General features: G+C 28.4%; 1 protein-coding gene across 1 annotated transcript in view; it reads left to right on the forward strand.

The window, feature by feature from the left end:
• Positions 1 to 15,139, forward strand: part of LOC113389146 (histone-lysine N-methyltransferase setd3-like) — a 60,526-nt gene that overhangs the window by 40,826 nt on the left and 4,561 nt on the right. Inside the window, exon 2 of the mRNA XM_026626200.1 lies at positions 14,159 to 14,273. Coding sequence (XP_026481985.1) covers positions 14,159 to 14,273 — 115 coding nt within the window. The remainder of the gene's footprint in view (positions 1 to 14,158; positions 14,274 to 15,139) is intronic.

The raw sequence follows: 15,139 nt of genomic DNA on the forward strand, positions 1-15,139 counted from the left end.
TTTTGTGCCTTTATATTGTTTCCTTATATAATATACGTTTTAGTGCTTCACACGTGATTGTTTTCTGAGAATTTCAATTTAGTTACGTGCATTAATTTCATTTTCAATTGCCCAAAGATATTTCAGCAATGGAATGAAAATATTGGGCAATTGCTAAATTAACTAGAACACTGAAACTCTATTAATAATAAGAAATGCTAAGTACCAAGTTATACAAAAATTTGCACATAGATGCCTAAATAAAATTAATGTATTTTTTGATCAGCATTAAATATATGCATTAAAAAAGATGCCTAAATGCTTCATAATTAAAGAAAATATATGAGACATTTATCTATTTATGTTCAATAAGATTATTAGAGAAAATTGAGTGAAATTACAAATTTGTTAAGTAAATTAAAAGATCTAACTCAGTAAATTATATCCTTTGTGAATTGACTTGACTTGACTGAATTGCCTAGAAATAAAATGCTTCATGTAGTTAAATGAAGTTTTAAACGTAATAAATAGTTAATAAAAATTTAGTAAATTCTAACTAATAATATATTGTTTTATATAATTTTCTATAAAGTAATATAATGTTTTGGGTTTTAAGAAAAGAGATTAATTTGATAATACTTTTGTCATTTTTTTCTGTTTTGGAATTCCAAACATAGAATTGTTGTTGATTCGAGATCGATTGTCATGATTGTGATTGTTGTTAGGTTGGGGAAAGTTCCCAAAATATCATCAAATCAACAAATTTATAATTCTAACAACCCTAAAAATTTAAAACCTTGTTCTTTGAATACTTTTCAATATTAATTATCTGGTTATTTTTATTATAAAACAATTTGCAGATTTTACTTTTTTCCGCAAAAATTACAAATTTTTTGACTTCTGTCTTCATGATAAAATTAATTTTGTATAAAAATATATATAAAAGTTCATAATAATGAAATGCTAACAAATGATAATCATGCTTGTCTTCTTAATTATAAGTCAGTGTGCCAAAAAAATTCTAACTATTAATAAATATTTTATTATAACAAGATAGTTATTTACCAAATTATGTACTTCATTAGAACGTGTAATTTTTTAAAAATATTACAATTTAAATTTCATTTTGTTGAACGCGTGAAAATAATTCCCATAGTGCATTAATTCTGTATGTAGAGATTATTATTATAATAAGCAAAAAGATTGATGGTTTTAGAAACAAAGATTTGAATATTCCGTCCTTACGAAATGTTCCCATAATAATAAAAATTACTGCTTTTTATGTAGAGAAGATTGTCTTCTTCCTCGGTAACCATATTTGATGACCTTTTCCGACATGACTGGGTAAATTTATTGCATATTTTGTAATAAGGTTAGTGTTATTTATTAAATTATTTCCTGATTATAAAATTAACCAGCTAATTTAGGATCTATTTTTTAGATAAATTTGCCCTTTTATTTCTGCCATACCTTAGAATAAATGGATGTATGTGTATGTAAGTGTATGTAAGTGTGTGTGGGTGCGGATACAATTTTCGTCGGGGATTTCGGTAACACCGATCAACCGATTTGAATATTTCAAAAAACATTCGATTCTTATTGATAAGGAGACGTGCTGATTAGTTTTGGCGAAGTCAGGTCTAGCCGTTTCGAAGATACGGTAAAATGTGCAAAAAATGGCAGGTTTTGGGAGAACAAATCGGCCCATATAGACAATTTAAAAACATTCGATTCTTATTGATGTGGAGAGGTACTGAGCAGTTTTTGGTATAGGCAGGTCTAGCCGTTTCGAAGATACAAAGAAAAAACTGATGAACTATTTAAAATTGTTAAGTCAGTGCATATATTTCGCGAACAAAATATTGATGCATTTGAAATAGAATATGTTCATTTTACCTATAAGTACGCTTCCTTATTAGATTTTGTTTATATATATTTCATTCAAACATATATAAAAACGTCGTCTAATCTAATAAGTTTTCACATTTTGTCTACAAGGAACAAATAATGAAAATTCTAGTTTTTATAATATTTATTCATAGACATTTTTGTTGACTGATTATTTTTATTTTTTGAATATTTAATTACGGTACGGGAAGTTCCAGTAATTTGTTTAAGGCACGATGCCATGCGCCCCACTAGTTCTAAATAATTTTAAGCTCTACAATTTTGTCTAAGATAATTTATTGCGATAAAACTGGCACGTCATTAATAGATGCCTCATAATCTTCTAATACTTAATAATTAATCACTATCATTAATTGCTCAATGATTTCTCATAGATGGATCTTTCTAAATTTATTTCTCATTTAAAATAAAGTTTAGTAACATCAGTATCGAAATGTACCATATTATGTGATGGTATTGCACCTAACCTAACCTGGTACGAAAATACATGTAGTTTTTGCGTAAGGTGCATTGTCTAGGTGCCTTCTTGCGTAACATCACAACAGTCTTGCACACAATTATTAAACTATATAAAAAAGCAGTGAAGACACACTTTCAGACCACTGGGAAAAATAATATAGACATATGGTAAATATTTAAAATAAATTTAACCAAATTTTAATCCAAAAATCCCTAAAAATACCTAATGGACGCTGCCAAGGGACTTACCTTTACTATCTTTTTGCGCTAATCTGCCAAGTCACTTCTTCATTATTAGCAAAAAAGTGTTAAAAAATTTGGCATCATTTTAGCCAAAAATTTTTAACCGATTTTAAAAACTAAAGAACTGAAAAATATTAGTTGGAAATCATGCTATCGGTCATGCCGTTTTTTTTAGAAATAGTTGGAGACTTTTTTGCTCCAACTGTGCTGGTAGATTTTTTTTAGATTATAAATTCACGGTCTTATCGTTCTGAATATCCAGAAAAATATTTTTTACTAAAAAAATAGCTTGAAATAATAATGGTTTGCATCAAAATTTCAAACTTCTATCGTGACACTTTCAAAAGTTGCTAAAGTGTAATTCTTATTGGTTGTGCTGATTATTTACTATCTAGAGACAATTTTGTAACTTGCCAAAATTCCACTTTTACTCGATTTTTCTAACTAAACACTCTTTTTTCCTACAGTAAAAATTCAAACTAAAATTTAAACTTTTTAAGTATTATTTTGCAAACAAATATTATTTTCAAATTTCAATGATTAATTTTCGTCTTTTTAACAAGCAATATTTTGAATGTCTGCAAACATTAATTTTTGAAAATTTTCAACAAACAAATTTTTTATGCTTTGAGTGAGCTTTCGTCAGAGTTTTTTTTAGTACCAATCAAATACTAATTCCAGTTTTAAAAGTAATGGTATATATTTTATATTTTGGACATCACAGTACCTATTCTATTTAAAGATTTGTTACATTGAATATATAATAAAACTGAGATTTGCATACAGAGCAAACTATAATAGAGAATTCATTCTGTTAAGAAATTACAAAAACACATTTCAGAGCACAAAAGACCTCTATCTGATTTGCGTAATTTGAAAACATCTCCCTTACAATTGACTGGATCTTTTAATAGAAAATATACGAATTTTATTTGATGTATGGTGAAATAAAATCTTATTTGAATGGATTTATTTTGGATAAGTAGAGCGGTGTTGAAGGTTCACAGGTAAAAAGGTCCACCACCGATATTTCAAAAACAAGTAACGATAGAAGCATTTTTTACAACAATATTTGAAAGTAGAGGGCCAAAGATGTATAACCAGCCATCATCTTGATTCTTACCATGTTTCTATCAGGAGATAAACGCACAATTAAATAATTAAAAAGAGTGCGCGTAAGGTTCACACGCGATTGAAGTAAAACTTATTTGCTACTGTACAAGATGGCATTTAAGTAAAAAATAATTACATCATATAACAATTTTCAATAATTATTAGTATTATTAGTAATATGGTAACACTCGTGCTGCACACATTTATTAGTGTCGACCATTATATACATTTATATAATGATAAATTATAAATTATATATTTATAATAGCATTAAAAATATTTATAATATTTAAAAACAATAATGCAATCAAAGTCATATTTCAAATATGATATGATCGGTTTGTCATTATAATTAGCATCTAGAAATGAACCTTTATTAGAGAAATTGAATAATTGCTAATTAATAAATTTTATAATATTCGTTCACAAAGTGGATCATGTTAAACAACGCCTGAACAAATAATGTTTTCGCAACTTCACTCATCATGTAATAATTGTGTTTCAAGAACTTCATGTAATTAAAATTAACATACATTCATTGACTGCTTGTATTTTTTTTTTACTTTTTTGCTGGCGATATTATCTCATTCTTTGAACAAAAGCTGTCTTGCCTAAAACAGATTTTACATTTTAATAACTTCAAAGATTTATAAGAACTATGAATGATGTGGACATAATTTCTTAACAATAAACTTACGTTTACTACACGTCCCAAATGCTTAATTTATTTTATTGTTTTCAAGGAACAGGGTAAAATATTCTTCTAATTCAGGCATTTTTCATTAAATCAAGATTTGCACTACGATGTAACTTCAAAATGTTTATTTATCTATGCCGATTTCCTTATTGGTATCGGTACGCATACAACGTTGATGCCTTTACGCACACAACCACAGATCTCTATTCACATACACGACGACTAATCACAATCGACCCGTATAGAAATGATATCATCGAGAGCGAATGACGAATCATTGGCACTCGACTCTTGTCTTACTTTATCTGCCGTAACGCACTTCCGTTGCATTTGTACGGATTTACACCCTAGTCGCGCCTAAAGAAGTTTTACTTTAAAATTAGCAATTTGGGATGGATTCTAATTACATCTATGGGTGGATCAGTATATAGTTTATCATTTTATGGCGTATAGTTGCATCTTCATTCTGATTACTTTCTACTAATATTACAACGCACTTTTATTAATTCAACAAATTTCATTTTCTGTTCTGATTTTAATCTGTTTTAAAACGTTTACGAGACATTAAATGTTTTAGTGGCAATTTTGTGGGAAGCACTAAAACACTCTATAACAATGAACATAAAAACGGTTTAATTTTAACACATCAGATAAAAGATGAAAAGATGATTATAAAAGATAAAAGGTGTTTTCATTAAGATTGATGTTAGTGAGGAAAGTGCTTTGAAATTCGGTTCCTCTTGTCAACTTTCACTCTTGTAAGAATCCAGGAACAGCTTTTTATGACGTCCGGAGACGTGATTTTCATACATAATAATAATAACAATAATGGTAATAGTGCACTTGTGGTTTTATTATTGAAGATTTTTCATTTCGAGCTCGTCGTAGTGTAATTTTCAACAACGTGGGCTTGCACAAACTAGTCTCAAGATTAATACCATCATAGGCCAGATCGATATCAAGCAGTATGATATCGAATTTGGACTTGAGGTTATAAATCTTAAGTGAAAATCGTCTTTCGCGGGCTTTGTTGCAACACAAATATGCACATGATTCAGATAGCAAAGAAAAGTGACCATTGGGTAGCCCTGGTTGGGAAAAATGCTCGGATAGGATATACGATACGTTATGAAATACATAATTTTCAATTCTTACATGTGCCTGACGGAGGAAAATCTTAAATATATATTATAAACAAATGATATTTTTATTACTGTACTTTCTATATTAATTTTTAAATTTTTGACATATCCAAATGTTCTCTGATGGATTTCTGAATTTATATTGCATGAAGTGTGAAATTAAAGTTATGTATCAGGTTAATGTGTTATTAGTGAAAATATGGTAATTTTATATAATTTTTTTAGTAGATATTTATCATTGAATAAATTTAGACGCGTCGTGTTATTTTATCCATGTTAGTAAAACTGTTCGTTTGGTAAAAGAAATGAACACAACTGCAAAGAAATTTGGTCAAGCAACCGATTCTGCCGCATAACAGAAAAATGTTATGGCAAGGCCATGTTATGAAGGACCTTCCATACTAAATATTGAAAAAGATTAACATTAGATGTGGTTGCTGTTCAGTCAGGCGTTTTTCTCAGGTTGTCAGATAGGAAGCCTAACCTAGACACCGCACAAATGTTTAAAAAAAAATAGATGACAGGGTCTTTTTGACTCAGCTTCATAATATACGAGTGGCGTTGCAGTTTATGAGTATAACGTGAATACACAGCAAATACATGACATTTTGACAGTATTCAGTATGATTCAGTAGCATATTGCATGGAAGTTCGAGCGCAATGTAGCCTTGCCATAACATTTGTTTGTGCCTCAATCTGACCAAAATCTCAGGTGTTTTCCAGTTAATACCTAAAGTATCTTTAACATCTATGTTGCAGAATCGAAGTTTTGCATATGTTTCTTTATTAGATTTTTTACGTTTTTTATTAGCCATATTTGCAGTTCTAATATATTTTCTCGAGTGGGCAACCCAACGGTCGATCACTCTTCTTTATGTTGCAGCAATGCCTACGAAAGACGATTTTCACTTGAGATTATATTTAAAATCTATATTCTCCTATGTAATATTTATATCATACTGCTTGATATCGAGCTGGGCGAGGTTTTGATTGAAATCCTTTCTTCTTCTTGACGAAGGTATTTTGAGAAAAATAAAATACTTTTATTCGAAATAGAGGTATCAATAGTATTTCTAAGTTTATAAAGCAATGACAAAATGCCATTGATATATAACCCTTTAAAAAAATAATATTTCTATTCTAGACTCAGTACAAAATTTCTATACTTTAATAATTGTTATTCATGCTTATTTCTGTTGTGTAAAAAAATACATTATCATAGTGCACATTATCGTACCATGGAATATTAGTGTTGTTATTTGTAATATATGGATACGGAACTGTAAGGTTTATTGATAATAACTTAAGTACGACTTAGCTCATGATTGTTTGATTGACTGAAGACTAAATTACGATTGAACCATTGCAAGCCTTTTATGTGCTCGCTTCAGAGTGACTTTGAATTCCTAGATAACATTGTAACATAATATATTGCAATATCATACAATGGAATATTAGTGTTGTTATTTGTAATATATGGATATGGAACCATAAGCTTTTCGATAACTTGATTTTTATTGATGATATTTAAATTACGACTGAGCTCATGATTGACTTAAGTTTAAATGACGACTGAACCATTACAAGCCTTTTATGTTCTCGCTTCAGGGTGACTTTGAATTCCTAGATAACATTATTTCACGACTTATTCAATGTAGTTGTGGAGTGCAGCATAATACATGAGTAAGTTATTATTGCTAGGCTTGATAAGATTACTTCGAGCTTACAATGTTGTAGCAATGAGTAATTCACTACAAACTGCGTAGTTTGTATTCTGACCGTTATATTCATAATATTCATTTAATTATATGAATAGATGCATACCCTTACAGGACATATATAAAGTCATTCAATTAATGATCACTAAAACTCATCTCGTATCAATTTATTACCCATTGAGCAAATTTTAACAATCAATCTTTTCTGAAATTAATATTCATGTATTCAATGAAATGCATCATAAGTACATCATATATTATATATTTTGTTCGGTAAATACTTTCTACGGAGTGAAAACATTTCGATCGGGACGAAAGTGAAACAAAGAGCTAATGTACTCTGTAATATGATTTCATCAAGATATTTTGCTGATATGTGTGTCAGTATAACTTACATTAGTGTAATTTAATGGATTTACACTCTTTATGCATAAATTTACAGAAAAACTGGCATTTATCATCAGTGACATGGTTGTTAGTGAAACAGAGAGTTGAAGAAAATTTATAGGTAGAACTAGAATGGAATAGTTTGCGAGGAATTTGTATGGAGATGATGATAATGTTTTTGTCTAAAAATGCTGGTAAATGCCTAAAAATGTAGCAAATTGACTGATAATGTTGTCAATGAAAATGTCCTGACTTGCTAAAAAATGTTATAAATTATTTATAGGTTTTCTACTTTATAAATTGTATGATAACAGTGCAAATATGAAAAATGTTGTTGTCTGAAAATGTAGCAAGTTAGCCAAATGATCGGAAAATGTGTTAAATTTGATGAAATAGATGTAGCAAATACAACTCAGTGGCACAATACAAATTTTTGATATTTGGTAGAACAGGTTTTTTGTAAAATGTACATATAAATGTATATAAAATACTAAAGTTATACCCGATATCAAGCATTTATTATGGAAATTCGTTTCCAAGAGAAATTAGCATCCAATAAACAGCGATCAGGATTAGAATTAGCCGGGTTACCTTAGTTAAAAAAAGGCAACTCTCGATATTAAGAAAGGCATCACAACAAGATTATAAGACTATTAAGTTGTGATAACTGTTAATAATATATTATATATGTGTATAAAAAATGTGGGCTTAAATACTTTACAGATGCAAGGTCGCGACATTGACTGACTAATAATAATACTTGGATATCATTTCGAAATCTGACACGGACAGGTGTTTCTCTGCATACTGATGAATATATATATATATATATATATATATATATATATATACATGCAGATTTTTATACCAGGTTAGTGTTCAGAGCGAAAGTCTTGCGACCGGTTTTAATAAAATTAATTTGAAATCAATAATGATTTCGCTTGTTTAAGCATCTCCGGGAAGAGAAATTTTATGATGTGATCAAATAATTATATGCATCGATGGACGACGAGAAATCCAAAGTGCAAAAATACGAATAAACCAGAAAAATTAATATATAGAATTAGAATTGATAATTGATAAAACTATGATTTTCTATACTATTAAGATTCAATGTATGGTCAAACTTAAGTATATGCATTAGAGATGGGCTTATCATATCCGAAGCCGGATCGGTTAGGATTTGAATCCTATTCAGAGAGGAGTTATATTCACTTAACAACACAATTCCAACAACTTCGAAACATAATACTTGACATAAATGTGTTTTCTAGTGTGTTGTTAACATATCAAAGGATTTATTAAGACTTTGGAAATAGTTTACAAATAGTTCAAACATTTTTGTTCATTTTATTATTAATAATTACGATTTTATGCATTTCAATATACATACAAATCTCAAATTGACAAAAAACTTAGGAATCAAAATCAATTTTGTAATTATTTTTGAAGAGAAAATATAGAATTCTGTAAAATATTTATTTTTGTATGAAAATAATGCAGTGAACCTTATATATGAAATGAGAACAAATTTTTGTGTATAATATTATTCACAAAATAATAATCACGTTTTTTTATTATTTCCTTTTCGAGAATTAATTATACATCAGGTAGTTTGATTAGCATACTATTACTTTTACACAATTATAAAATCATAATTGTGTAAAAATTATAATATAATACTAAATATTTTTTAGCTGGTTGTATACCATTGAAAGAGCTCATTTACGAAAAAACCTTATCATATCACAGAAAATAGCATTATTTTGAGACATTATATACCCGGAAAGTCCTAAAACTGGCTGTGAGACGAGAAAAAAAAAACACTTTCTTCGACCCAAAAATTTGTATTAGTAAAAAATCGCAAGCAAATATTTGCACATGTTAACAGATTTAGTACCAGTTTAGGGAAGTCGGATATGACAAATCCTGGGAGACAACTCCCCTCGGATTCACTCCGAGGGAAGAGTTGTACCGGAGTGATATATTATGCATCAGACACTAAATTTACATTCTCCAATTATACCATGGCTGTTATTTGGTTATTTAACACCACAAATTCCTCAACACAAAACCCTTTCATGCGAAGATATTAGAAAATGCGGAAATTTTTCATTGTTAACCACTCTATACATTGGTTGTCTATGTGGATGACTGCACTGTATATCACCACTTCACAAGACATGGTAATACATAATATACTGCAATTATTATGGTAGGTTCTTGTATAAAACACAAGAACAACATTATTACATTACAATGGTCATCGGTGGGTATTGAAATCGATGCAGTAATTTTATTGACCACTTCTGGTACATGAACAATTGTTCAGACAACTGTACAAGACATGGACGGATATATGTACAACAGGCGATTTCGTTCCGCGTAGAAATGGAACGAAAATAAGAGTTTTGTTGAGTAGTAAGAATTTGCAATGCAGCTGAAAAAAATAATGTTAAATTTATCAAAAGTGTTTTAACAGATTTTAAAATTGAGTGTTTTATTAGCTCTGCTTGTTAACGTACATCCTAACCTAGTATTTTTCTAGAGAGGGCAAACCAACGGTCAACTTCTCTTCTTTTTTGTATATCAGATACGTCCACAAAAGGCGATTTTCACAAGAGTTTCCCTTTGAGATCTATGATCTCAAGCAGAAATTTGACATCATATTGCTTGATATTGAGCTGGTTATTACGAAACCCATGACTAGTTTATGCTAGCTTAACCATTACACTACGTCGGGCTACATGGTTAAAAATAAAGGATTGAAAAAAATAGATTAAATTTTTTTTTTAAATATGATTATTAATTATGAAAATATGAAATTAATTTAACTCTGTTTTTGCGGGTGTAAAGATTGCACTTTTAAAGAATAATATATTAAACGACCTATAATCATCCAAAGTTAATGATTTCGTCTATAAATTCGATTTGTGAATTTTATTTTTTAATTTCAAGTCATTCTGAATCATTTGACACCAAAGTTGTATATGTGTATGTCGGCCAAAATTAGATCTTTAATTGGCGCTTTTAATTTTTTGAAATTGCTTCAGCCGTTTGTCAGGAAACGTTCTTTCGAAAGTTCAAAAATCGGTTTACATACACACTATTTCTCAATTGTCATCTGAAACGATTCAGAATTACTTGAAACGTTGAGAAATGAAAGAAAAATTAGCAAGAAAAATTGTGTGACACTTGATAAAATTGTTCAAGAAGAGTACTGAGCCTGTATATAATATTCCTTATTTTATAAAAAAAATTACATTGAAAGCAGATCGTCATGCGAATGTCGTCCATAGACGACCCTGGTAACGAAAGGATTAATATAACTTAGAATAATTCAAAATTTTGTTCTGATTATTACTTTACTCATTTTAATCATTTCTGCAATCGCTTGATGACTCTTAAATAAGGTCTGGGGAAATTCTTAAAGAATTTCCAAAGGCATTAGAAATATCTATGAAAAAACTTATTAACTTTTTTTTTTTAAACTGTAGCATAAATAATACTATATCTTGCCGACAAAAAAGAAATTATTAGTGTGACTTGCCTATGAGAATTTCAAGTTTAACTTGAAATTATTTAAGGTTATAATTTAATTTATGGTTCAGTTAGAAAATATTTCACCAGGAATCATTTTGAGACTCCCTATTGCTTCACCTATTAGAAAAAAAATTATGACTATTTCTAATTTTTATTTTTTTTTATATTCTCAAAAAATCAATTAATCATTGGGAAAAAGAATATAGTAAAATCATTGTTAGTTTTTTTTCTACGGCCTTTCAAAATTGCATGAAATTCGTAATATTAATTTGAACACGAGCTTCTGTTTGTATAATACAAATATTTTTTGAAATATGTCAGAAACTGAAAAAAAACAAATATTTTTTGAAGGCGTCAAAAAATTCTTTATATATGTATGATGATAGTAGGATAATAGGATTAAGATACATATAAGTACAAACGCTTAATTGTCGATAAAGAAATTAATTTGAACACGAGCTTCTGTTAGCCTGATACAAATATTTTACAAGTATATAGCTTAATATATACACAAATATACATATACAACAAACAACCATCGAACTATGTTCAGTAAAATTCCCAGCTGTTTCATCTTTATTGAAATGTGTTTTTTTGCTGTTTCTCTAAAAAAGCATTTTTTGCACCTTCTGATATTACAAATTTCACCAACAAATGCGGATCTCTGATACCATTCTCAACACTGTTTTTTTAAGTCTTTTACCTCTCTCGGGCATAAATAATAATGAAATCTCATCGAATATTAATAATAAATAGTTCTTATAGTCTAGAGTAGAAATATAGAGTCGACGCGTTTCTCTGCCCTACATCGATCATACGACAATGCAACAATACACGATAAATAATTCGTCATTATAATTCATTCATTCTCTTACAACAATAATAATAATATATAGTAATAGTAATAGTAACAACAATAACATAATGAAATGAAATGATTGAAAAAAAAATGCACACAAAACCATAATGGAATAACTTTAGCGACGCGGGAGAGAAAATCCACTTTGAATAGAACTTATAAATATAAATGCATTGGCGAAGAAAATTAATACTTGGTATCAGATGAGTGTGTGTAGGTTAGGTGTTAGTGGTATTTGCCTTGAGGCAAGATGCATGACTGTCCCGATACCTGTATCAGTTGCATGAAAGACTGATTTGTTGGTATAATTTATGTTGTAAGTTCTTATAACATTTTTATGATTTGTCACAAAGTTCTAATTAAAGAAAATATATTTATCGATTATTTATTACATATGTTGTTACGCGGACTTTAGTTTTAAAAGTGGGAAAAACAAGTCCGACCCAAATTCGTACCTCCTCTACAGGGTGTAAAAGCTCAATGCCATGAAGATTGCCGCCTTCATGGCCGATATAATAAAATGAAAATACGTCCGAATAGAGTTTCAGCAAACATTTCAACTATTATTACTATCTCTCTAACTATTAATGAATTCGTATCCTTCAGGCTATATTTTACATACAGTTAGGATAACAGTTTATATGTTATGCCTACGAGATAGAAATGCGGAAACTATGTGATGTAACTGATCTTTGGTACCGATATTGGTAATTGAAAACCAACGGTAATCTAGTATGGTAAAAATTAGTATTGAACTATCTCTAAATGAATAACTTATAATTTGAAAATCCACATAAACAAGTAATCACAAAGATGCCTCCAGCTATTGAGTTAGAGATATTATTACTTATTAGTACTCGTAATATCACATCATCCATCATCATCTCCATTGCGATTAATAATAATTTGTCTATCAAATAGAATTACTTTTTCGCCTAATTATGACACCATTATTCATTTAATTTATTATTTCATATAATTAGATTAGTACTTTCATTAGATTGTTTGCTCTAGATATATTCAAACGAGTTATCTAGAAGAAATATGATTGAATTCAACATTTTGTTTTTGTTAATTTAGATAGATACATCCATGATAATTGAAATTGAATTTATAAGGGTTAATTTTTTATTATGTTGGATTTTATTATAAATGTTGTAACTAAAGAGAAAATTGTATGATTTGTATAGCCTATATTTTGCAAATACGTATGAAAAGTATTATTTTTTAAGTAACCTAATTTGAATACCTACTAATCAATTAACTTATCAATTTATATGAAAAATAAAATAAAATTCCTCAAACAAGCTAATTAATAATAGAAAGCAAAACACATTATCAGAAAGTACATGTACTAAAATTTGATTCAAATCTTTTATAAATTCGAAGGAAAATGTGTTATCTATCAGTTGAATTATTTTTTTAGTGTCTCGGAGTTTTTCAGTCAATTGAGCATTAAATTATAAATATATTGTATATTATTCATTGCATATTGTTTATTTATAAGTCAAGTAATTTAAAATTGAAATTAAAGTATAGAATTATCATCAAACTAAAGACAGAAAGCGTCATAGAAATAGTAGTTACAAATGCAAATTATTTGGGCACGTTTATTATTAATGTGCTTATTAATAATGCACATCAGTTTATTATATTAATATTTTTACCGATAACAGTTTTAAGGCACTTTGCAATAATAAAACTGGCACAAATATTTCAGAAGGCTAAAATATTTAAATTATGTTACTGTCTAAAATTCAGAATAATTTAGAAAAGAAAAAAAAATACACAATCTTTTTAATAAAGATGACTCATATATTTCTTTATTCAGTAATAATTCTACATATAAATATAAATTAACAATACTTTCCTTACTATACGTATAATTCTTATAAAAGAAAACTAAAAAAAAACTTCTCCAAAAAATAGTGACCCTCATTAGAGGGTCCATCTCTTATGTACCATGTTTATTATGTACTCAAATTATAAACTACTTGAATTATACATTGAGCTGAACAACTAATAGAATATCGACTTGATCTTATTGGTCTTCGACAATATAAAAAAATGTTAACAAATGATTAATAATTAATTTTTTTTTATTTTCCAGTTGGGCCGTGTCAACTGTGATGACCCGCCAGAATTCTGTTCCTGTGGGCGAAGGAGGCGTCATGGTCCCGGCCTTAATCCCACTCTGGGACATGGCCAACTACAAAGATGGACAGGTAATTGGAAAGGAAAATTAACTAATAACCTCATTCATTTATATCATTATTAAATATGGACATAATACTTTTTATTTTGTTCGCTAAATGTTTGTAAGTTAACTCCTACATTTGGTTTAATATTGGTTTGAAGTTGTTATGAATATGTTATTCTATATATTTATTTGAAGTCCATGGCAATACTTCAATAAAAAAAATTTTTTTTTTAAATATATATTAAATGGCAATCAGAGCAGTTACATTCTATAAGCCATTGGGCTATAATTTTAATCCTAATAAAAAAGAAAAAAAATATGGTGTGCAAATTATAAACCAAAGATAACAAATGACAAGATTCTGTTAAAACACTCATATAATACATAAAATTTTTTTGTATGTCAAATTTCTACATAATAAAAACTTTTAAGATTTTTAAAGAATCGTTTAGCAAACGAATGCTTACTGGATTTAGTGTGAAGATTATTATTAAGTTAGTTTTTTTATACTCTGCATTTTTATAATAAATTGACCTCTCAAGTCGAAATTTGATAAACTGCTTGATATGGAGCTGGCCGAGATTGAGACAATTCTTAACCATCACACCACAACTGTTCTAACTAATTAGTAATGCATACTTTTATATTTTAGAGTTCTCACAACTTAAACATGTTCTTATGTAACTGATGTTTTTCTTTAATTTATTTTTTAATTGATTTTTTTAGATTTTGGCATAAAATTGCTTATATACGAGAATCTATAAGTATATTTTTTATGTATAAATATAACAAAAAATATAATTCAAAGCAACATTATATGAGATTATTTTTTTATATTCAGTCGATTATTTTGAAAAAATAGATTATTGGTTTATAGTATTCAAATCTCTC

The sequence above is a fragment of the Ctenocephalides felis genome, unplaced genomic scaffold, assembly GCF_003426905.1.
Source record: "Ctenocephalides felis isolate EL2017-DRISC unplaced genomic scaffold, ASM342690v1 CF-g0.4_SCAFFOLD_03573, whole genome shotgun sequence".
NCBI classification, from domain to species: domain Eukaryota; kingdom Metazoa; phylum Arthropoda; class Insecta; order Siphonaptera; family Pulicidae; genus Ctenocephalides; species Ctenocephalides felis.